Genomic DNA, 25,020 nt, shown 5'->3' with positions numbered 1-25,020 from the left:
ACTGTTTATAAAAATTGGTGAAGCCTAAGAATTGCTAGAGTTGATTCCTGGACTCAGGAACCAACCACTCAGCCACTGCTTTGGTCTTCTCTGGATCCATCTGCACCTGGCCAGCAGAAATGATAAAGCCCACGAAGGAAACTGAGACAGCATGAAAATCAAATTTTTCAGCTTTGACAAATAACTACCCTGACATGGAGAATGTGCTCCTGTTTGTTCCTGGAAAAGATTAGAATGTCATCCAGAAAGACAAAGACAAATTGACTGATCAGATCCCAAAGCACATCGTTGACAAGTGCCTGAAATACTGCTGGAGCATTAGTGAGTCCAAAAGGCATTACCAAATATTCATAATGACCTGTGGGAGTGTTAAATGTGGTTTTACTTCTCTGTCTACATGTTGGTGCAAATGTGCGTGAAATACATCGTCAAGCACCCTCTCAGGCATTAACTGAAACTTTTATTTTTCATGCAAAGAAGCTTCCTCTGTATTCTCTCTGTATCCCTCTGTTTCATATACAGCCTAATCTGTCCTGGAGGATCTCATTTCCCCTTAATTCCTTCTTTGCCCAATTGTTTCATGATGATGACCTTTCATTCCAGATCTTGCCTCATGAATTAAAGGCAGGTAATAAAGAAGGGGCACACAAACAGGTGCGCAAATTAACATCGTAAAAACATACAGTATACAGCTGTACTGTACCGACTGCAGTATATGAATAAAATTTATCATGAATTCAGTGACAGTGTGTGAACCCTGAACAGCTGGCTGATAGCTGACTGACTCATTCACTTTTTGAGGGCCACTGAGTTCAAAGAGCCATTTTGACCTGAAGTAGAACATCCGTTTGATACACTGGCTGTCATTTGCCATCGTCCTTAGTCTTTTCCAGCCTACATATTCTCTTAATATTAACTAAGGGTACAGAACAAGGCTTCATGATGTTCAAGAGGTGTAAGGGCACTGTGAAAGCACTCTGCACAGCTTGTCAAATTACCTACCTAATGGCCAGCTTGTCAGGCTGCCTCCTCTCTGTGGAGAAAGAAAGGACAAGTGGGGGGAGTGAACCATTCTCTTCCTTGTCACAGCAAAATCACTCATTCATCTTTTTATATGGTACCTTTACTTTCTTTTCTTTTAAGTCCTGCTTCTCAAGAACATCCTGCTTATATTCAAATGGCTGTAATGACTTGGTAGTATGAGAGTAGAATGTGAAGAGCGGCCAGCTGTATTGTGGGCCTGTCAACCGTTTGTCTGCACTCTTTTAGAGTTGCTTTAATAGGCTTTCCCATTAAGTCTAGTTAACCATCATTCACCTGAGTCATCAATAAGAGGTCAAAGACTGCATTAATTGTTTCTCCTTAATTGCAAGACTACCTCTTCAAAAGCATAGATTTTTCCATATCTTTTCATAAGTTTTACTGTTAAAAAGTTTTCTGTGTTAAAAAAAAGGTGTCTGCTTGTAAACTGATGGATTCCAACAAGTATATTGCTGCAACAGTGACCTTTCCTACACTTAAATTTGAAAAGACCACCACTACATAAATGCACTCAATGTTCATCAAACTTGAACAACTATTACTGTTGGCTCAACCAGGGAGAGAAGATCTGGAGTGGTAGAAGGTGGCAAGGTGCTGTTGCTTGACAACAAAGGTTAGGCTAGGCTTGTATTTTGCTTGAGTATTTCTATTTTATGCTACTTTGTACTTCTACTACATTTTTCTGGCAACTTTAGCTACTGGTTACATTGCAGGTTCAAATAATTATTATAAAATATATTTAGCAAATTAATTCTGATGGATTATTATAGATCAGGTTACACAGTAGTATAAAAAGTAAATCAGCTCCAAATGGGGCTCCCCAGTAGCTGTGTTGTTTTGGCAGAGAACCATATACAGATGCATGCTGTGTGAACAATATCAGCGGTTAAGGGCCAACCACTGACATTTGTTGCAGGTCTCCATCTTCTCTACCTCAGCCTCCACTGCTTCTTATATAAAAATGAAAGGTAATAATATTAAAAAAAAACAGCTGCAGCATTATAGTGATGCTTATGTATTAATATATTATTCTCAAATAGGCAGTTCTCTATAATGAGCACTTTAAGTATGTTTTGAAAGAGTATTTCTACACTGTGGTGGTGTTACCATTGCTCTTCAGAATGGAACAAATCCTCATTAGCAAATACCTAGATGTTTTGTTGTTGTCTTTATAATTGTTTGTATAAAACAACTGTACTGTAGGCGGTAATGTTATAATAACATTTTTCATAGTAAATCTACATGTTGTCAAACTGCCTGCATAATGAGCTTTAATATACAGTGACCATGGCATCCAGAACTTTTGTCAGTTCAGATAAAACCCCTGAAAACTCTGATATGAGCACATAATGTCCTTTCTTCATTCCTTTTCAAACCACAACAATCATCCCCCTCATCCATCCAGATGAGCCAAAACAAAGTAGGAACGCACTTATTGTTTTCTAAGTCCAATTTCCTTATACTTTTCTATTCCTTTAATGATTCACATCCCAAAGTTTCAGCGGGCATGTACACGCACGCCGGCACACACACAAACACACAAACACACACACACACACAAAGAGGTATGTTTTTGCCATGAAGAGAAACCATTTGCTCATTTTGATGGAGGGCTAAAAGAGAGGTTGAGCCGTCTAAGTGGATTTTTCATTACTAAATGTAATAGGGCAAAGAAAATTACAGGTGCTAGAGCAGGAGGGGTATTAGAGTTATGAATGTACTTTTTGCACTGATATTTGTAATGACCAAAAAGGTACAGTGCTGCTGTATATGAGCATTAGAGAAATTAGCACAGTGCTCTCTCTCTCACACGCATGTGTGCGCGCTGCCCCTCACATCCCAGTCTTCTCCACTCACATGCTATCTGCAATTTGGAAAGGTACGTCCATATTCACCAGGGAATGAAAAAGCTTATTTTATCTCCTGCCTCTGCTCCAGACTGAGACAGAAGTGGAAGACTAACATAATCAAGGAAATAATACTGCAAATGGAAACCTATTAGGGCAGTCGAGCACTTTCTCATGCTGCTTCTGAAATGTCATTTATCATGTGCCACTGCATGACAAACTTTTTTTAGACTCCAAATGTGTAATTTCCTAACAAGACTGTGGAGTCCAGCTTTTCAAGGAACTTCAGACCCACAGTGCACATGAAATACATTTACGAGGAAATGATGAATATAAATGATGATATAAATAAACAAATAATTATCTTCAAAGAAAAGAATCCCTGCTGTAAATGTTTAGTTTGTGTCCTTTGTTTGTCCCCTTCCCTCTCACTGCCTCAACTAAAACGCTATTTTTATATACTGCATATTAGCAGTGGCAGAGGAAGTACTCATTCTTTAATTATGTGAAATGTACTTAAATAAACAGGCAAGTGTGTTATCAGCAAAATATATCTACATTATCTCAAATAAAACTATGTATGCAAACTGGCCCCTTCAGATGTTACACTATTATATATATTGTAATAATATTACATAATATGTAAGCAGCATGACATAAATATATATAAAGCACCACATGATCTTCATTGGCAAATTAAATAGTTTTTAAAATGTCTTTTAATTAAAACCTTATTTTGGCTTTTATTAGTCCTACACTTTTATTAGGCTACATTAGCTACCTGTCAGCCTAATTACCCCTGAAATACATCTATACTGTCCCTAGTGAGGTTTGAGTGCAGCATTACTTCAGCACTCACTGAGATAGCACTCCTCCCTTGGTTTATTTACTCTATCACCCAATATTCATTCCACTTACATGTATGTCTCCCTATGGGTTGCTTCTTTCCCCCTCTGTCACCACCCCTCCATCGTTTCCAGCCTCTTTAGCACATAATATGCTATCGACATGCATAGTGGGGTCCTGATTTAGACGTTCAAACTGATTGTCCCTTAATGAACTGCAACCGGCTACCTGAATGGAAACGCACAACATGGCATAAGACAGTAACATACAGTATATGCATGTGCACAGAGACACAAATGTAAGCACATATACTAACATGCATTCCCTGCAATATCTTTGTTATACATGTAACACTGCTTGCATTGATATTATCGACTGCAAGCCATTTATACTGTGTCATGACAGGCAAAAGCCACATTAATTTAAATGATTGAGATTTTTCATTTAAAGAGATTTCTGAAAGATCAACAAAGCCACTTGCCCTAAAAATACTGCAGGAGTACTTTTAATTATCATTATGAGTGCTTAAACAATGGTGTATTTAATAAAACTATTACAAACCAAATGAAAAACAGTGCACCAGAGCAGCAGTCTCGATTCTCTGGGCATTCATCTCATCCTGAGGAATGCATTAATCACTTGATAAAAAGAAATGGGAAGTTGAAATTTGTAGTGAGGTCTTACTTCACATTTTTAAGTTAAAGATGGTGAAAGAAAATTATAAAATCTTCAGATCAATTTTATTTCAAATAACATTAACACAGGTAAAGCATCACATATGTGGTACATGTACTAATCAGACAAAAACATAGATGAGGCTCTACAATGAACAGAAATAAATGAAGCTTGTGGCCGCTCCCCCAGCCCCCAATTGGATGTTTAATGCTAGATTTTTTACATAAACAATTGATAGAAATCCAATACAGAATCAGTAATAGATTTGACTTATTTAATTTGTTGACAGTGGGTTACAAACAGAAACGAGCTCTTATAATAGATGAATGAAATCCTCTGATGACAGAATGTCAGTTACATATAGCAGATGGGGCGCATTGCAGCACACTGCTTACTAATCATCAAACATACAGTTGACACATTTTGCTTTCCAAATCCAAAGCAGAAGGGCAAGTTGGTCACTAATCCTAAAATAAATGTATGTGTCATTAAACGAAGGGAAAATTTTAAGGCAAAGCTGGTGTGTAGTTTTCTATTTTCCCCAGTTTTGTCATCTCTGCTTAAAGGCAATATAATTCTCTGCTGCCTGTAATTTTCTCATTATTGCCTAGTTCCATTCATCCTCTCCTCTGTGTTTATTTTCTCCTGTCTCTCGCCCTCTGCTCCAGCTCCTGGAGGACTTTCTCACTGACAGGATCTGCTTTAGTCACCACAGCTTTCCTGCCCTCTGGTTCGACCACGATGGTCATAACACAGCACATGTCCACCAGCTCTTCTTGACATCTCCTCATCCCAGCATCCAGCTCACCTCTTCGAACTGGGTCACGTTTCAGAGCTCCCTTCTCTGCCACAGAGAAGCCCAGCAGGCCCGTCAAAACCTCATTGGATAACTCCACATCAAGATAACCAGTTCCATCAGATATCGTAGCACAGACACGCCAAACACCGTTGCTGCTGCTCAGTTTCCCCAGGAGAGTCACAATGAACGCTTTGACATGGATCTCTGTGGTGTGGGGGTGTGGTTTGGACATCAGCTCTTCTAGCAAGCACAAGTATGTAAAGGGCGGTGAGGTCAGAGTGACAGCAGGGACTGTGCCGTCACCCTGTAGAACTTTGTTAACAGATGGCCTGTCAGATTCCCTAGTGGTTGAGGAGAAACTTTGCCCCTGAGGTGTGTTGCGTGAACTCTCAAATGCAGGCTCTGCCTTAACAGGAATCCTGTCTGTTTCACTTCTTGATGGTTCACTGGCGAGTCTATAAGTGGAGTCTGATATTTCTGTTGTTGGCCCTCCAGTTCTCCCAGTTTGCTCTCCACATGTTTGTACCTCTTCAAAAAAACAATCCATGTCCTCATCCGGAAAATCACTCTCATTGTTAGAAACAACTTCTAACTCATGTGATGGCACTGTAGCAGCTGGGGAAAAGAAAGGTGTGGAAGTCACTGTGGCTGACTGCCCCACAGCTCCTCTAATACAGCCTTGAGAGCCTCTTTTCTGTGTGGTGGATCTGGAGTTGCTACAACCAAGCTGTGACCCATTTAAATAGTGCTGCTCAAACTGAGCAGTTTTTGTTGCTCTGTCAAAACTGCTGTGATTTCCTGTTATTCTGTTGCTATTCTGTGGTGTGCTTCTGTGACTGCTGTCAGACTGCATAGTAACGTTTGTGCTTTCCTGAAAAATCACTCCGTCCAACTCATCCAGGGGAAGATCATCAAAGCCTTCGTTTGCCACGCTGTGATGTTGAATCTCTTGTTGAATCATGTGGTCAGAGAGCTCAGTGTCTTGTTCATTTGCATGGTACTGACCGTGAGATGAACCACCTCTGCTGCTCTGGGTCAAACCACTTCTATAAGAGTGGGTGGAGGCTTTGCTTCTGTAAGACACCAGCCAGAGTTTGTAAATCTAGTGTTTTAACAGCATCAATAGGCTTTATATTCCAGGAGAAATGCTAGATTCAAATATGGTTGTACAGCCCTGAACAATCAAGAGCACACATTTTAGCAACTTTTTGAAAGACGTAAAAACTCTAATGCTTCACAGAATAAAGGGAACTAAGAAAGTTTTATATCATATATTACTGTAAGCTGTCATATTCTTGGTTAGATAACATGTCCAGTGCACTTCAAATTAAATGAAGCACAGTTTTTCTTAATACACACTGATGTTGCATTATTAGTATCCTTAATTAAAATTGATGGCTGTCACTGGCTGCAAATAAAAAACAGCAACATTTACAAAACATTATATAAAATACCTTTGCAGAATTAGAAAGCTGTAGAATTAAAGTGCTAAATGTTTCCTAAAGTAGCTGAAAGATAAATGCTGACATTTTTTCCGAAGACAAACACTACGCTAAAATTCAAAATGTCAAGGTATATTTGCCCAGCAGTGAAAACTGAGGAGTTTCAACATTAAAATGTCAAGACATCATATTGTTAACCACCCACCTTGCTGAGGGAGCCAAGCCGAGCCTTCTGACAGAGGAGCTTCTCGAGGACTGAGCGGAGGTGTCACTGAGTGTCCTGTAGCCACTGTCTTGAACAGATGCAACCTGAACCCTTCCCACTTCCTGGTCCTCCAGACTAGCTAACAACTCTGCATCATCTAGCTCTAAGTCCTGCACTTCCTGGTTACCTAAAGAGGAAACAAACTCTTTTACATATTCTCTGGTGGTCACCCAGAATTCATAGAATCTTTCCTTTCTTACAACGCTGACAGATTACCACATCCTTTAAACTGCTATGGTGTTACATGGTACATATGTATAGCATCAACAAGCTTTTGGGGTTTTCCATCATAGGAACCTATGAAACACATTGAGCTATTATAACACACATCACAGGTTCTGTGTTTGTTTCCACTGCCCTCTGCCCTCTTTGGAGGTGCATTCAGGGAGCTACTGTAAATTTCAGCACTCCTCAGGAGGTAGTACAAAAATCTAATTTTCGGGAATGCGAGGGAAGAGACCGTGCATGTGCACGGAGCTGTCACTGGTGATTGGTTAAATGTCAGCATCTTCACACATCAAATATCAGCATTAAAAGCGGATTGTGTAAATACACTCGCCAGTTTAGAGGTGAAAGGAGGACTTCAGCAAGCTAGTTGTGGGTAAAGTGTTGCAGATGTCACAAGTCTGTGCTCTGTTTGTTCAACAGCTGTTTGATAAACTGCTCATACAGTCTCTGTTACTGGCTGATTGCTGCACTATGAAGTAATACTTCACATCCTCTGTTCTCTCTGCTCTGCTGTGAGAGTGTGTGTGAGAGACAAGTGCAGCCCCTCCCTTCTCTAAAACAGATCGACACAGCAAAAACTACAGTGGAAAAGCAAAGCAGGACAGTCCACATCAACCCCTGCGGTTATGCTGGGTGATGTACTGCTTGTTAGGCTCCGACAGTGGAAACACAGCTTTTGTGGTTCATGACCTACCATTAAAGATACACAAGCCTGAATGACTATACCTTGTTGCAGTGCTGGTGGGGCCTCCTCTCTTTCCTGCTGCTCCTCGTCCTCAGGAAGCCCCAGTGTCCGACACAGCACCCTACCCTGTCAGAGTAGTGTACCATAACTATAAATACCATAACCATACCATAACGCAGCCATACTACCTTGAAATATTCTCAATGGAGCTTTACATTTACCAGAAACAGATTTTGACCAGTGATGAATTCTAAATATAAAATCACACTAGTAGAAACCTGTTTTTGACAGAAAACACAGACCATCAGTTTACCTGGTCATTCCTCTCCACCAGGTCTTCCACCTCGCCGCCCAGAACCTTGATGTTGGTCGGCCCCAACAGCAGCACCCCGAGTCTGCAATCCATCTGCCCTTGTAACTGCAACTTTACACCAGGCCTGGAAGAGTCAACCACATTTTAGATAAGATATAGCTGGCAGAACATCTCTTATGTTTGTTAATAAGAAACTGGCAGTGAAATACACGTGTTATAAACTTAAGAGGCGCTGTGGCTGAAAGATGCATATGTTCTACTACATTTTAGGAAGCCATGGTTCCTCTATCGACATAGCAGTAAAACAGCTTCACAGTTCAACTGTTTAATACATCAGTTCTTAACCTGAGTGCTGTACTAAGTGCAGGGATAGGCCGGTACTCCATGGCCTCCAAACTCTGAACTCCATCTGTCACCTGGAAACAGACAGTATGTTTGAACAAAAACAAACGAACAGAGAAATGATTGGGATTTAAATTCTCAACAAAATTGCTGCCCTAACCTCGTTTCTCAAAAAAAGAAATGCACAAATTAAAACTGACAATTCTATACATTTTTACCTGTGACCTGCAGCTACTGTAATACTGTATACAGTATATATGTCAAACTGTAAGTTTTTTAGCTAAACTTCAAAAAATGTAACTGCTGGCTTAAATGTAAAATGACAGAATTTGGAAATTCTTGTCTCTTTCTGTGTTGATGTGCTAGCTCACCCAGACTTTACAATGTGCAAAGCTGATTTGATTTATTACCCTGTCATGGGTTTTTATATCTTATGACTTTTAGAACAGCAGGGTTTGCTCAGAATGGTCTGAGAAACTGTGAAAAAATGAAAAAAGTCAATGCAATGTTTCTAAGCAACACCAGCACTATTCTTGAAAATCCATAGAGTAGTGACAAGTGTATTACTGAAGGAGAAAATTACAGCCTGCACCTTATATTCCATCAATTTACTCTTTCATATGCTCTCACTGATTGTGTCCATCCACTCTGGTTCAGTTAGTTAGTTTGTTTTGAAAATTAATGTTGTGTTTATCTATTGTCACAGTTCTCAAACTGCCTTAGCTGAGAGACAGAGGACACATATAGCCCCTGGTTTTTTTTTTTAAGGTTAGTGCCACTTTGTGATCCACTGAGGGACTGATTTCAGAAGTACTGTACAACATCAAAATTCTACATACTTTACTTCATGAATGCCTCTGACCTGCATTAGTAGCATACGGGTTGGTCTGGTCTCCCAGGGCCTCTGGGTGGTCTGTGTGACAGCAGACACCTCATCGTTGGCACAGTCTGTGCCCCTCCACTTCTGCAGCTGACCATAGGCAGGCCGACTGACGTCCAGTATTGAGTCAACCTAAAACAGACTGAGACCTTAGATTCTATTGCCGTTTCTCTGCATATTAATTTGTTGACTATCTAGTGAAATATTTGCCACTGCAGTCTTATTACAGTATAATACTGTACTGAACTGCTATTTGTGAGTGGGAGACACATCTTATGATTGATTTCCATCATTGCACATTCTGAAACTAGCTAACATTTAATTACTGTCTCAGGGTTTTCAGCTGGGTTTCCATTATCCAGCCACAGGAAAACTGGGATCCAGTGGTGCTTTCTTATGATATGGCTTGTAATTGTACAGTGATCTTTTTTCCTTATATAACACAATAGCCTTATTTTTGCTACAACAGCTTGCTGTGTGATTTTGTCTATTTTGTGTATAATTGGCATGTTGGATTGTTGGAATCTGTATCGCACAAAAGAAGATACCAACTGTGAAAAGGTACAGTATATAGGTAATATCTAGGCTGCTATAATGTTAAGCAAAAATTGCTTTTGACCTAATACAACAGAACAAACAGTGTACACTTCATAGAACAAAACATGAAAACATATTGGCCTCGTGTTACCTACAGACCTTATTCCAGGCGTATAACCAAAAACCCTTTCAAAAAGCTCACTTTGCCTCATGGGAAAGGAACAGGAAGTACAAAAATACTAACTCAGTTCCGGGTTTTAGGACTCACTACTACGGCACTCTATATAAATTTATAATAACAAAGATGATAATGGATATACTATAGAATAACGTGTCTCCTCTCTCCCTGTACCGTTCTGCAGGTAGCCCTGGTTCTGAAGTTGCATGTTTCTGATGAGCAGTCACCGGCCACATCAACCTGCCCAGTACTTGATTGTTTGCTACTGTTTGTTGTGTCTTGTTGCTTTCTTTTCTTTTGTCTCTCCTCTATCCACTCACCCCAACCAGTTGAGGCAGAAGGCCACCCACCAAGAGCCCGGGTTAGTAGGAGGTTTCTTAAATTAAAGGGAGTTTTCCCTCCCCACTGTTGCCAAGTGCTTGCTCAAGGGGTATTTGTTGGGTTTTTCCTCTGTAATAATAATAGTAAGGTCTAAACCTTACTATGTAAAGTTTCCTGAGATGACTTTTGTTGTGTTTTGGCGCTATACAAATAAATCTGAATTGACATATACCATCAACAAGCCTGTACCTGGACACAGAAGGTGCCACTGAGATTAGTCTTCTGGGCCTGAGCAAGCCCTTCAGGCAGAACAGGGTAGTCCAGGTCCCTCAAGTCTGTCAACAGCCACTGATCCAGTGCCTAAAATATCATGCCATGTAGTAAAGCACATGAAGATTTAGGCTGCTAACAATTCACAGCAAGTTTATTTTATACAAGAAGAAATATTTTATGACACACTGTGTTCACATCTGTGGCACTACAAAGAATTTGTTACATTCACTTACACAAGATGATACACTACAATTTTGCCATCAGAAAACTTTGAATTATTCAAATAAATCATTCAACAAAGAGACAGAAACATCACAGGGATTTAGTGACTCAGTAGTGTTAAAGTCTATGCAGATTGTGTTTTCTTTTTCAGGATGTGAGTATACTTGCCTACATCATTCAAACAGTGCTCTGAGGTTTAGAACTAGAAACAATGTGGGCCTCTTGAATGAACCCATTTCACATCCATTTTACTGGAACCATCAGCCGATGATTTTTGCTTTGAGGACTAAAGAATTATTTTCATCTAGCAGCTAACTAAAAAAAGACTTTGGTCATAAGGGAACACAGCTGTTCAGCAGCAAAATTTTGGTACGCTGTTGTGTACAAATGATGCGTCAATGCAGAATAAACATACCCCACATGACGCTACCACCAGATGGTACAGCTGACACCAGGCAGGATGAATTCATGCTGTTTACACAAAAATGTTGCTCTGCTATCAGCATGCTGCAGAAGAAACCAGGATTTGTCTGACCAGGAGGTGTTCTTTCACTTTTCAATTGCCTACTGTTGCTGATCATAACCCACTGTGGCATGATCTTTTTGTTCTCAGCTGACATGTGCATCATCTTGGGCTTTTGTTGCTCATCTGTTTTGGGGTTCGATAAGTTGTGCTTTCTGCAAGTTGTGTATTTGTGTAAGATTTGATGATATTTCTCTGCTGGAACCACAGTGTTTGGAGTATATTTTGAGATTACTTGCCATGCCAACTTAAATAAAACAACTTCAAACATGCTCTGAGTTGACACATTGTTTCTCATGTAAGAATATTGGAACTTCCTTCCATACAAAAACAAAAGAAACATATGCCATCTGCTGCATCAAAGAATTATTTAGATCAATCTGGGCTACAGTGGTAAAACTTAAAAACAGGATCACTCCAAAGAGGTAAAGTGGAGTGATGTTTGACACCATATTCAAAGATTAAAAGGCTGCTCATAACTATTATTTCCATTGTCAATTCATCTATGGATATTTTCTTCTGAATTGTTTAGTCAATAAAATATTTTTTAAATAAAAATTGCCTGTCACATGGCCTATATGTCCAAGGTGGCATCTACAAATGTCTTATTTTGCCCACCAAAAATCAAAGATGTTTAATTTTTTAATTATTTAAAACCAAGAAAAGTCACAAATATTTGACAAAGTGGAACAGCACGTATTTGACATTTTTGTTTGATTAAATGGCTGTTTAAATGTTTAAAAATATATTGACATTGTTGCAGATTAATCTGTCTCAGCTCTACACAACAGTAGAACACTAGATACTGTATGTAGGTGAAATGACAAAAGATTGGATGAACACTGCAGAGATCTACTGTCTGTGAAGACTAAACCAATCCCAGTCACAAAAGGGAAGGGGTCAATAGACAGCAAATCACACATGCCAGATGCAAGAAACCAGTTTCCCCTGTCCTATACAAACAGCTGATATCATGTGATCCACACATAAATTGCGTGATAATAACTGAGCTACTGTACAATGACACTTGAACAAACTCCATCTGCTCAGAAAGCTTTCAGTTCACATTTTTTGAAAGTATAGTGCGTAATCCTTTTGCATTCAACTGCACAATTAGACATCATTCTTACCTGTTGGTTGATTTGCTGCTGTGACAGATGACCTGGTCCTCCTGCCTCTTCCTGTAGCCACTCCACACAGGCTTCCAGCCAAGCAAAGGGCACTTGGACATGCCAGGAGGACTGCAGCCAGGTTTGGGTAGCACGTACCACTGCCTGGATCTGAGGGGCCATTTTCTTCTTCTGTGTGTATTTGACCAGGCCCCACTTTCTGCTATAGTCACCACTGTTATCTGCTAGTATACAGGCAAACACAACTGAGGTTTCTGGCAGGTGGTTATTTTGAATCTCCTTAGTTGATTACTGAATTCAATTATGCATAATTAATTCTCCTTATCAGTAATAAGTCTACTTTGAATAACACTTATAAGGTTTTACGTACAGATCAGAGTACTGCAAGGTATCATTATATTCATAAACTGTTTTAATAGGTCTTGCAATGAGAAATTAGTTGCAAACTTCACTTTGTTGCAAGTTTTGCATGCAAGAAATGGTTCAAATACTGTTTGTTTTAATTCATGGCACAACAGAATACCTGAGGAATTGAAGGGGTTTTCTGTGTTAAGGGGTCATCTTCTTTCTGTTATTTCCGTTACCACTTGACACCGAATCTCGTGGTGTTTTATTGACAGTAGAGATTAGACTATTATGATCAAAGAAAATAGGAGAATTCCTTCGTGCAATATTTCTGTGATAATGCCAGCACGGATAAGCACTGTCTCTCTGCAGATGGTCACGTGTAGATACTATGGAGAGAGAAAGAGAAACACGGACGGGAATTTCAGGCGACATAATTAACGTTATATAATCTGGGGGGAAACTGTTAAAAGTTCAGGTAAGCGTAAAAGTTACTTGACATGAATGGAGGCAGTCTCTTACATGACAGGTTGAGAGTCGCAAAGGCGCCAAAGTTGCAAAACCCGTTTAGGAATGTTGATGATACTGTACCTTAGCTTTGTGTCCATACAACATGACCACGAAAGCTCCTATGTACAGAAGCAGTTGTTAAACCTACCTGTAATGTCTATACAAGTTGTTATAAAAGCACAAATTAACGTTAGCTTTGCAGATCATATCTTGTAAACAGGTCTAACATGAACGGCCAACGTAAATTACAGACCAAAAAACTGCATCCGGGGAAGAGGGCGTTCCGCACCGCTTTAGAACCGCCTTCGCTTTGTGATTGACATCTACTCAAGCAATTGTAATTCTTGTCCGTTTGATTTGCTTTCTCTTCAACCAATCAGTACACTGTCACTCAACTAGAACATTTCTATGTTCGGTAGAGGAGGAAGGGAGCGAACGAGCAGTTGTATTACAGGTTAGTGTTTGATGATATATTTTTTCTTTTTCAATACTACAGTGCAGTTGAAGTGCACAGACACAAGAAACATGTATTTAGCAGTTATATCGTTACTTATTTTCTGTCCAGCTCGACGCTGTGTAATGGTAAACGTTAGCTAGCTCAACCGAAAGTCATGGAAACATGGCGAAATTAGCTAGCTAGCCGTTAGCTAGAGTGGCATGAGCGTTTCTTTGTATTTCATCGATTTAGGATGTTCTATCAACCCACACGGGCAGGTTCGGTAACGGATGGCGTTACATTACGTTTGTATATAACCATTAAAGTGTTTCAAAAGTGTACAATATGCATTCCTGAAATTCCTCATTCAAATCTAGCTACACGAAGAATCTCCCTCCAGACTGGCAAGCTACCCCGTGTGGTTGCTAAGTTAGCTTTAATGGCGTTAGCTCACTTTCTATTTGGTCATTATCAGCATATAACTACTCAGTATCTGGCGTCACTTATATGATATGCATGGCTTGAAATTGAGAGTTCGTTGTGCTGTCCCCCGAGTAAGATAGCAGCAAGTTGGGGACAAGTATTAACGCTATTTCGATATGTGACGTTAATTTTCATTAATCACTGGCTGATTAACTCCGCACTTGGTTGACGCGCACTTCCTCCACGCGGAAACATTATAAGACGCCTTTCCGTGTTTCCTTACCCAAAAGATATTAATGTTACGATGTGTAAACTGATCAGATTGTAATGATAACGTTAATTGTGCCATTTTAAATAGTGGTGGTCTTTCATGCTCGTTGGATGGATGCTCATAAACCCAGCTGACATATAGGGCTAAATCTCAATCAGCGATTTAAACATGTGAACGTTAGCGATTAGAGGTGGTGAGTTTTCAATCGTTGCCATCACTGAGTCATTTTCATTTTATATTTCAGTATTTCAACAATTGGCCTGACGGGTCGCAGCAGCTGTTTGGTCCTTGCTTATTTAGTTCCGCCTATCAACACGCCCTCCTCCCCGTAATAAATATCGGGCGAATTCCGCTGTTCAAGCGGTTTTCTCGCCATTTCACGCCAGGTTCCCGAATAACTGTATCTCCAGCACGCAGCCCGACTTGTCTAATTTCCTTTCCCTTTCTTACAATGCTGACAGATTACCACAGTTTACAAGGACCAGTTTTCTGCTTCTCGCTCCCTGCTGCTGCAGACCGTTCTGCTGATCGAGGTGCCCACTCCATCTCTTTCATTGTCAGAAGACCATGGAGACAGAAATTGAACAACAAGATGAGGCTTCGTTCAGCGGCACAGAAACTAATGGTATGAAACCTATTTATTTTTGGACAGGTTTGACATTATCCATATCTACAGTATATATGTCTTATATAATGAAATGATTGCAATAGCAGTGTTGTTGTAGATGATTAGTTACAGCTCTGATATGAGAAATGAGTGCAGTTTTATCTATTATCAAAATAATCGTAATCGTTTTAGTTTGATGTCCAAAACTATCTATGCAAGAGTAGGGGACCTTGGCCATTAAAAAAAAAAAAAAAAAAAATCGTTTTGTCTTTTACAGTGATCTCTGTAATATGCTTATCAAATATGTCTCCTATGATTTTGTGCTTTATTCTTTCTATGGTCTTTTAGATTATTTATTTTTATACTGTGTAAAGTTGTTTATACATGGTTGTTAGTGTGTGTTTCTATTTTTTTATGCCAGGTAAGCGCCCTGCTGAGGATGCAGATGAGCAGAAATCATTCAAGCGTTCCAGGAACTCAGACGAGATGGTCGAGCTGCGCATCCTCCTGCAGAGCAAAGTAAATAAGCTCTCTTTGCATTTCACGTTTCGTATGGAATCCTTGAATGTTTATTTGTACTTTTTTCGATTCTTTTGGGCACCCCTTGAGTAGGACTGGCATTTTTCTTGTACTTCTTCCTTTTGTTTTTTTATGGTTTTCTTTTTGCTGCCCCGATCACATCTCTGCCTTTTGAATAATTGATTTCTTTTCTCTGTTAGTGGTATTCATACAGTCATGGTGCCTCTTGACATAAACTGTAGTATTCTCTTACATGTTAATTTTTCATTTATTTGTTGTAATTTGGATATATGGATTGGGTATTTTATTAAATCAGCACGGGGAAACTCTTGTGTTACAGTAGCTCACAGAGGATGTCTTTCAGGTTGTTGTATTATTGTATTCTCAGAATGCAGGAGCTGTAATTGGGAAGGGTGGAAAAAACATCAAAGCCCTTCGTACAGACGTGAGTACATCTATTTTATATACCCTGCATTTTTATTTTGCTGAGTTTTTATTTTGTATTTTATTTTTCCTCCATTGATGTTCAGCCTCTTAAAACTACCCAGCCTCCCCCCTGAGAACAGCAGTTCTTTTTTTATTTTTTATTTTAACATTTACCCTGCATAACTGATAAAAATCAAATTTTGGTATTTGGCAATGTTTTCTTCTGTGGTTATCTGATGCCTGTGTTGCTATTAGCCTTCTTTTCATGAGATCTTACAAGCCCTTTGGGGTGGTTTTATCTTTTTCTTCTCACATGAACATTATGTGATTACCTCAGCTAAACTGGCCCTTGGCACTGAAGTCTAATTTCATGGCCATTTGTTTTTCCATAATGACAGTTTATTGTAACAGTGCTGTTGTAGCAACACTGATGCCCCTGTTAATTTAAAGTTATGGGCACAGTGTGGTGTTCACGAGATCACCTACAGTGCCAGTTATTTTTTTTTTCCAATGTTAAGGCAACCTGGCAAATTGTTAATTCATTCAATGTCATTGCCTCTTTCTGTAGCCCTCCAAATTTGTTCTACCCCTTTTACTGTCTCTGGTCTATTCCCCAGTATTAAACTCTTCATGTTGTTAATATGCCATTACCCATTTTCCAGTGTCACCTTTTCTCTCTTTGACAAACCAATCTCTGAGAGAATCAAATTAAAGTCACATTTGAACAGTGTAGAGCCTGTATATTAAAAATGTATTCCTCTTCCCTCTTCCCTCTCCCTTGTTTATTATTTTACTGTTGACTTTTTTGCCCACTCCTCCTCTGTTGCCCATGTTCTGGATGGCCCCTCCTGCGCCCGCCCACCTGACACCCTGGTTGGCCCTGCCCATAATCGTGCCCTGTCCCTAAATGGGCGCCTTACTTGATTGACATCTGTGCTCGAATGGCCCTGGCCCCTGCCCATGCCACGCCCAGTACAATGCCAGTGTGTCAGTCCCAGACAGCAGTGGGCCTGAGCGGTATGTCCCTAAGCTCCTCCCTCTCACTGCCTGACTTCAGGTCAAACAAACAACAAGAGATGAATAATAAATAGTCATCCTGCCTCTGTCAAGTCGCTGTGTGTTAACCTACCTGTTCTCACAGTATTTTAGCCTGAATCAAATGCCTAAATGCGTTCATGTCCAAATCTGCCTGTTGAGCCTGTAAAAGCCATGTCAGCATCCTTTATATGCCATTTTTAAAGTCTTGTCAACATTGGAACTTAGGCTGGTGTTATCAGGGTTTTTCCACAATCTGCCACTGTCTTTTTTTAATCTTTGCTATAATCTGTGCAGTATGTTGTTTTTTTTTTAATTTTTTTATTTTCATTGGTGATTATCTCTCTTTATCTTTCGCGTTTTCACCCCACCCCCCAGAGTGGATATACTGGTGTTCTTCTGTTTTTAGTTTCATAAGCTCACCTGCTTCTCGCACCATCCCATTTTTTTTCCTTGTGATGCCCTCATTATTGATAGGCTTCAATTGCCCATCCATTCTGAAATGCAAAAGGCTAGCTACGATTCAAGTGGTGTATGTTTGTTTTTTCCCTTTCCTGTCTTCTGCTTCATCTGAATGTGGTTGACTGTTGTAGCTGTTGATAGTACAAGTTATCTCTCTCTCTGCCCCACTCATCTCTGCATTCTTTGGTTTTATATTTATTGCTTTTCCCATCCCCTTAAAAATCATCAATTCCTGGTGGTAAACATTTCTCATGGTATAGTCTGCTCTGTTACTCTTCCTCAGCTGTCTACCATTCTACTCCATGTGCAAACTGTACTTAAGTTTTCTTAAACAGTAAACTCATTGTTTATTATGTAAAGGTGGGTGCAGACAACAAAATTATTTACAATTTGTTGGCAAAATTAATCATAAACAGGGTCCAGGCCAAATTTTTAAAACTGGATGCTATGCAAATAATAACAATGGGAGAGAGGATTAATTTTTTTTTATTTCACCTTGTAAGGGGTCTGTAGTAAAAGTGTTTGTGGTGTGCATCCACCAAACTATGACCCAGGACTTTAGATTTCTCTCTGGCACCACTGGTGCCTATTTCTGCCAGGTCCTCCTCAAACTACACCCTTCCCGTCTTGCCCCTGCAATGGTCACCAAATGCAGTCACTTTTCTTTGGGTCCCTTTTTTTTTTATTTTTGTCTCTCTTCTTCTTTTCTCTTGACAAGACTGTTTTCTTTTCATTGCATTGTTTGGGTACCAGCTATTTGCCAGTTACAGTGTTGATTTATCATTTGAACTAGCATGTAAAGTTAATAAAACACCGGACCTCAACAGTTCATTTAGGCTCAGTAGCAAGTTGGTTAAATGGGATTTGACTGTTTTTCTATGACAACAAAGGGGATGTCATGAATGTTCTGATCTGAAATGTTGTTCCCTCCCTGCTTGGATGCCTTCCTGGCACCCCCAACTCCACCCTTTGTGTGTGGCTATGCTCTTCTTTGTCACTGATGGGTGAAATATGAAGCATCCTGAGCATCAGTGCTGACATCGAGACAGTTGGAGAAATCCTGCTCAAGATTATCCCAACACTGGAAGAGGTGCGAACCTTTGGAACTTATTTTATTTCTTTTCAAGTCCAGCTGAACACAGTGACCTTAAATTTTGACAGTTATTACCAAACTGGAAATGCCCAATGTATTCTAGAGATAATTAGTGTCAAGTTAAAGTTTATGTGCTTGCTTTTTTTGTTCACTAGCTGCTTTGCAGTTTGGGTATTTTTACATGACAGTAAGCAGTTTGGATAGGTTAAACTTGTGTCTGCACTCTGTCTTTTGATGGAAAAATATAGCTATAAGAAACATTCAAACTGAGATTAAAAACATGTAAGTTTTTTTTATCACCCTTAGAATGTATGACACCCATTATTTGAAGTATGGTAATATGTTGGTAATATTGTCTTTATATGTTTTTGCCACTATTTTTGCCAGAATTAGAAGAAACGTAAGTTTCTTGACAGGTTTGAGTCTTTCAGATAACTAAATTTATTGTATGCTAAATGTCTCCTTTCAGTACCAGCAGTACAATGGTATGGATTTTGACTGTGAGCTCCGTCTGCTGATCCACCAGAGCCTGGCTGGCTCAATCATCGGGGTAAAGGGAGCCAAGATCAAGGAACTCCGGGAGGTATGTTGATACAAGGGGTAGGGATCAGTGTTTTAGCAATTAAGTAGGCTGCAAAGCTGTTTACACATTAAATTGTTTGAGTAATTTACAGCATTCATTCTCACACTTCACTGCCAATGTTTCAGTTCTAACAAAATATACTTGTTTCTTGTTAATGTTATGTTATTTTTGTTTGTTACTTAATTGATCTTTTTTTTTTTTTTTTTTTTTTTTTTACTGTTGTTTTCTTCTGGCTCAGTCTTCCTCATCTTACCACACAGTACCCCAAAGATTTGGAAATACTCATATGACATAGTTGTGATTTGATGAGCTTGTTATACTTTTTTTTGTTTGGTTTGGTTTTTTTAGCAGCTGCTGCATCATGTAGTGGTTTTTCCCTTTTTCTGTGCCTGCTCATATGTGCCTGTCTGTCTCCAGAACACAAAGACCAGCATCAAGCTGTTTCAAGAGTGTTGTCCGCAGTCGACAGACCGGGTGGTGCTGGTTGGTGGTAAAACAGAGAGGGTGGTAGAGTGTATCAAAACTATGCTGGAGCTTATCGCTGAGGTAAGAATCTTTTAGTGTTCGCAAGGTGTTTTTTGGGCTGTCAGCCTCATTGCAGTGTGTTAAAACCAACACACTTTGGGGGGGGTTTGGGGATTATCTTGAGCAGATCACTACATCTTGTTCTGTCCTCCTTTTTAGGCTCCCATAAAGGGCCGTGCACAACCCTACGACCCTAATTTCTATGATGAAACCTATGAATATGGTGGTTTTACAATGATGTTTGAAGAGAGGGGTAACAGCCGCAGGCTTATGGGAGGGTTCCCAATGCGCAGTGGCAGGTCCAGCGGTGGAGACCGTGGGTTTGACCGAATGCCCTCTAGCAGAGTGGGACGGGGACCCATGCCCCCCTCCCGTCGAGACTATGATGAGATGAGCCCCCGCCGAGGTCCTCCTCCACCCCACCCAAGTAGGGTTGGTAGAGGGAGTACCCGTGGACGCAGCATGCCTATGGGACATCCGCACAGAGGAGGGTAAGAGATGTACATAAACAACTTTAACAAGCTCTTCTGGTTTGCTTTTTCTTGTATTCATGCACAAATATGAGTCCTCTCACAAGGTGTGGCCACTTAATTGAGCTTGCTGGTGTTTGTGTTTAGCTTTTTCCCCTAAAACAAGTCTTACATTACAGTGAGCATGTTGTAATACAGAGTAAATCTTGTAAACATTCTTTGTTTTACTGGACACTACAGTGCCAAGTGGCTGCATGATTCCACTCATCAGATTGAAGTTGAGAGTCCTTTAGCTTTTAAGTGCTGGATCTTTTAAATGTACTAGGTTCTGTTCAGTGCTAGAGTCCCTCTTCTAGAACACATGCTTATTTTTCCATCTGCATATACAAAGCTTAATCCCTCTTCAGGTGCTTATTTTCCCATTCAGGTGCATTCTGTTCACAGATTCAACAGACTTGCTTTACGTTGTCTAATTCATAGGATACACTGAGTCACCAGTGTCACACCCTGCACCTCTCTGCAAACATTTTGTAATCATTGTTATCATTCCATAAATTTGTCTGCTCATCACTGTTTGTCTGGGTGTGTTTGTGTGTCTTTTTCCCATCTCCATTTTGCCCACAGAGATGATCGTTACTATGACTCGTACCGTGGCTCAGATGACAGGTCAAAGTAAGTTCCTGTCCCCAAACCTCTGCCTTAACCTCTTCTCTTAGCCTAACAGGGATACTTTGACATTCCATTAATTTAATAGGTACTGAAGGTAGCTGTTATGTAGTGAATATTTACTGAAGCAAATATTCCTCATTAATACCAATGGGTGTTGCTTCCTGTAGAGTTGTGTGTTACCCTTTGGTCTTCACGAGGAATATGGTACTAGCTCTGACAAGTGTTCAGCACAGTTTTCATATGTAACTAGTGATTGGCCATGATGGAGTCAAAGTGTTGAGGTATCCCTACATTTTTTTTTTCCCTCTGCCTTACTGCTGCAATTCTTGCCTGGTTTTCCAGTTCTTCTCATAGCTCGTGAGAAAATAACACTTTTTGTAAACTTTTGCCTTCCTGTCATATCCTTAACACAGTATCAATGGCCACCTTACAGTCATCCATTGCTCTACTGTCTGTTTGCCTGATGTGCCCTAACCTGCATATGTCCCTTACCCTGAACTTCATACATCTGTTAACATTATTTGAAGTGCTTTGTAGGGAACTGCGGTAATGTTGTATGACATCCTCTTTCCTGTGTTAATAACCCATTAAAGTTGCTGTTCACTCCCAGTATTTCCTAGTTTGAGGGAATGTCTATGTGGTGGTGTGTATGAGGGTCATATGCTGATGTAAAGATGACATTTTGTCACTTCAGTCCCCTGCAAAACAACACACATCTACAAGTTTGAGTTTTAATTAGAGAAATAACTTTTCTAATATATACAGTTGCACCTGAACATTCTGGCAGACCTTTACATTACAGTCTCATGAATCTTAGGTTCTGGAGTTGTGTTGACCACATAATTTCATATTCTGCTCTTTCTGGACAGCTGTTCTTGGTCTTATCTGTCACCACTAGACACACCAACAGTGGTGGTGGTTAGTCTGTGCTGGTCACTGTGCTTTGCAGAGTGGCATGGAGTAGTAGTGGTTTGATTAGATTTTTTTTTTTAAATGTGTTAATCTCAATGGGTGCAGGGCTACAAAGCCAGGTCTTGTTTCACAGTGAATAATAGCTGTCACTGTCAGCTTTTTGAAACTATGTGTTAGTTTGCTCATTTTAAGTTCAGGTTCATCCAGCCCTCTGAAAGGAGAAAATGACACATGCAAGATCTTCTTGGTTGTGAAATTATATTTTGTTGGCTGTTCAGATACATTCTAAAATGTAATCTCTGCCCTCCCAAAACTAGGAGGATGGCATGCCCTGTCTCAATTATTGTCAGCTGTCCACATCTGGGTTGTATTAGTACCAATGAAACTCAGAAATATGGGTGCTACTTGTAGAAAATAAGATCCTTGTTATGATGAATTCATTTTTGATATTTTTCTTTATTAGTCATCATAGTTAAAGACATCAAACAGTGTGTGGATAGAGACACAAGCAAATTCTTGTTTATTTAAGGCTGTAGTCTGACATGATATTAATATTAGCGCATGTATGTTCCTTACCAAGAGTAAACCCTAACAAATTTCTTCAGCTAATTTCTTTATCCAAGCTCAGTTCTGGGGAAGAAGCAGCAGCCTTTGGCTCTGATAATCATCACCACCACCTGTCACTCCTCTCACCATAACACTGTCAGAGCTGTTCCTGTTACTGTGTGGGAAGATGGCTGAGAGGAAATGTGTTTATACTGTAATCTTGCTCAGCGTGTGTGTGCAGTTTGACCTAGACCAGAAATTTTCTTTGGAATGTTGTCAATAATTTTTTCTAAGAATTTTCTATTTCTTCCCACCCACATCTCTCTCTCCCCCATCCCTACCCATGTCCTTTCTTTTGTGGCACTCTTTCATCATCAGTGACAGAAGAGGCAGACCGGATCGCTATAGCGATAACATGGTTAGTGACCCTATATCAAATGCATGAAACGCTGATACTAGGTTCTCATTTGGTGCTAGCATTCTGGTTGATCTTCGCACTAGACAATATGCTGTGGTTTGTTGTCATGATAATAGTGTTTTATTGACAATACAAACATAGCTGGTCACTCATGCACATACTCATTTAAGCACTGGCTATGCATCCAAACTAGTTTTTGCATGGTGTAAACCATCCCATCAAATGACCATAATCACCACACCCGGAGACACCCCATAATAATCAGCTATAATTGCCCTCTTACTGTGTACTTTTCATGGTCAGCCCATTTTCCCTGTAAAGAGAGGGAGGATGGTGGGGGGTGGGGAGGGTTGGGGTCGTTGCTCAGCAACAGCTTTTTGAATTGCCTGTTGCCCTGGTGACAGCAGCAGCTGAATAGCAGGTGAAAATGGGGGTTGATGGAGATGCAAGGAGAAATGGGAAGGAGGGAGGAAGGGAAGGAAGGAGGAGGAGTCTGGCTTATGTATGAAAACTGGGTGGTTAGTTGAATCTACTCCATGGATGAGGCTGCTGCAACGTTCATACATATATGCTCACAACACTCTGTCCATTCACCTGGGATCTGTAGAAAGATGAAGGGAATCAGCTGTTCTGTATGTAATCTCTCTCTGTGTCTGGTTATTTCAGAGTGGAGGAGGATATGGTAAGTGATAAACCTCTTGTGCTTTTTGTGGCATTATATGGATTTGGTTTCAAGGCCATTAATGTACGTCTCTTAACGTGTCAGAGTAGTGGCCTCAGTACTCATGGCACAACATGCAGTGTTAATCATTTGGTCTGAATGTAATCTTAGACACAATAAAATCTGTACAGTAGCACAATGAAAGGACCATTAGTTTGCAACAGTATTGTGCTTTCTGTTGAAACTGCAGTGGAGCGTCATTTTACTTAAATATGTTTACAACAAATATTGAAGATGGCATGCAGATATAATTACATCATCCAGGAGTTTTCTTCAGAAGATCTCTTGAATATGTCTGATCAGTCACATTTTTGAGTTTTGTATTGAGATTAGAAGTTTTGAATATTTGTTCACAAATTTCACAGAAATACGTTGTCATGTTCTTTCTTTCTTTCTCTCATATCAGACAACAGCTCCTCCTGGGATAGCTACCAGTCAGGTGAGTCTCAACACTTTTATTAGTCCATTTAGGAAAAGTTGCTGAGCCATTGGTAACATTGGACACAAAGTATAGATTTTTGGTGCTGTGCTTAAGGTCCCTGTATGTCTGCCTTCTTTTCTGTTTACTGTCTGTGTTGGTCTTCCTCTCCCGTCCCTGTTGCTGTCAGGTGGACGAGGCTCCTATAATGACATGGGTGGCCCTGTCATCACTACACAAGTGACGATCCCTAAAGATGTAAGTAAACGGCAGGAATGAAACATACAACCTGGCAATCCCAATAATGTTCTATTCTCTTTACCCACTATACCTTTGAGACAGTTTATTGGATAGCCCAGACTGAGTCTGTGATTATATATGATCTTTTCATCTACAGGTTTTCTCATAAATGACATTTAGTTGTGTGCATGTTATCTTCTACTATTTGTGCAGCAGATACGTTACTGGTCCTGTATTCCTGTTGTAGGGACCAATAACTTTTGATGTCTCCCACACATTTTTTTCCACATGCACCCACACTAGACAAAATAATAGTAGTCTTACAGTGAAAACAACAAAAATCATCTGAGAAGTGTTATTATTAACAGTCTTTAACACAGTGTTAAAACACCTAAAATACTTAATTTTGTTTTGTCCTGGTTTTGTTCTTAATTTTCTGACTTCCATATTTTGAAGCTATACACATGTATTCAAGTGCCTAAAATACTACTTTGCCTGCCTGTTTTGTTCTTTCTCCCCCCCACTCCTCATTCCTTCCTTGCTACTTCACTGACAGCTCGCTGGCTCCATCATTGGTAAGGGAGGCCAGCGCATCAAACAGATCCGCCACGAGTCTGGAGCCTCCATCAAGATCGATGAGCCTCTTGAAGGTTCTGAGGATCGAATAATCACCATAACTGGCACCCAGGATCAGATCCAGAATGCCCAGTACCTTCTACAGAACAGGTAAGTTGTTTAATTTCACTGACTTTCGTCTTACCAAATGTAGAAATTCTTCAGTGAGCAACCTAGTTGTAGTTTAACCTCCCCCCCCCCCAAACGCTCCCCACCAACCCAAGTGGCT

General features: G+C 40.0%; 2 protein-coding genes across 9 annotated transcripts in view; one reads left to right on the top strand and one right to left on the bottom strand.

Annotated features, from left to right (window-relative positions):
- Window positions 1–4,487: 4,487 nt before the first annotated feature.
- Window positions 4,488–13,739, bottom strand: rmi1 (RMI1, RecQ mediated genome instability 1, homolog (S. cerevisiae)). 7 transcript variants are annotated; one of them, XM_020602357.1, is made up of 11 exons: window positions 13,656–13,739; window positions 13,415–13,521; window positions 13,071–13,281; window positions 12,548–12,768; window positions 10,649–10,759; window positions 9,346–9,495; window positions 8,487–8,557; window positions 8,142–8,265; window positions 7,870–7,954; window positions 6,856–7,042; window positions 4,488–6,281 (listed from the first exon to the last, which is right to left on the bottom strand). In XM_020602357.1, exons 4-11 carry the CDS (start codon window positions 12,707–12,709, stop codon window positions 5,045–5,047), a joined length of 2,127 nt encoding a protein of 708 aa, XP_020458013.1. In that variant the 5' UTR covers window positions 12,710–12,768; window positions 13,071–13,281; window positions 13,415–13,521; window positions 13,656–13,739; the 3' UTR covers window positions 4,488–5,044. The 7 variants fall into 7 exon arrangements, with proteins under 7 accessions (XP_020458013.1, XP_020458015.1, XP_020458012.1 ...); XM_020602359.1 differs by having other exon boundaries at window positions 13,484–13,521; XM_020602356.1 differs by lacking the exon at window positions 13,656–13,739 and having other exon boundaries at window positions 13,388–13,647.
- Window positions 13,740–13,757: 18 nt separating this feature from the next.
- The window catches only part of hnrnpk (heterogeneous nuclear ribonucleoprotein K), a 12,509-nt gene continuing 1,246 nt past the window's right edge, over window positions 13,758–25,020 (top strand). Inside the window, exons 1-15 of one of the 2 annotated variants that reach the window (XM_020602362.1) lie at window positions 13,758–13,856; window positions 14,994–15,157; window positions 15,561–15,658; window positions 16,047–16,103; window positions 17,058–17,101; window positions 18,599–18,671; window positions 19,144–19,257; window positions 19,675–19,803; window positions 19,942–20,273; window positions 20,877–20,924; window positions 22,758–22,797; window positions 23,464–23,479; window positions 23,925–23,957; window positions 24,127–24,194; window positions 24,733–24,902. In XM_020602362.1, the coding sequence (XP_020458018.1) occupies window positions 15,100–15,157; window positions 15,561–15,658; window positions 16,047–16,103; window positions 17,058–17,101; window positions 18,599–18,671; window positions 19,144–19,257; window positions 19,675–19,803; window positions 19,942–20,273; window positions 20,877–20,924; window positions 22,758–22,797; window positions 23,464–23,479; window positions 23,925–23,957; window positions 24,127–24,194; window positions 24,733–24,902 (1,280 nt within the window). In that variant the 5' untranslated portion in view covers window positions 13,758–13,856; window positions 14,994–15,099. The remainder of the gene's footprint in view (window positions 13,857–14,993; window positions 15,158–15,560; window positions 15,659–16,046; window positions 16,104–17,057; window positions 17,102–18,598; window positions 18,672–19,143; window positions 19,258–19,674; window positions 19,804–19,941; window positions 20,274–20,876; window positions 20,925–22,757; window positions 22,798–23,463; window positions 23,480–23,924; window positions 23,958–24,126; window positions 24,195–24,732; window positions 24,903–25,020) is intronic. The other variant, XM_020602363.1, reaches the window with a different exon arrangement.

This window comes from Monopterus albus, unplaced genomic scaffold (assembly GCF_001952655.1).
Source record: "Monopterus albus unplaced genomic scaffold, M_albus_1.0 scaffold56.1, whole genome shotgun sequence".
NCBI classification, from domain to species: Eukaryota; Metazoa; Chordata; class Actinopteri; order Synbranchiformes; family Synbranchidae; genus Monopterus; species Monopterus albus.
Note: the sequence above shows the minus strand (reverse complement) of the source record. Positions and strands in the feature narration are given on the sequence as shown.

Excerpts from the sequence above, each read along its gene's own strand:
- rmi1 (XM_020602357.1), bottom strand. The coding sequence starts at position 12,709 with ATGGCCCCTCAGATCCAGGCAGTGGTACGTGCTACCCAAACCTGGCTG. Across the intron at positions 8,266-8,486 it reads GCACTTAGTACAGCACTCAG|GCCTGGTGTAAAGTTGCAGT; the intron begins GTTAAGAACTGA and ends TGACTCTTCCAG. Across the intron at positions 7,043-7,869 it reads CCCACCAGCACTGCAACAAG|GTAACCAGGAAGTGCAGGAC; the intron begins GTATAGTCATTC and ends TTTCCTCTTTAG.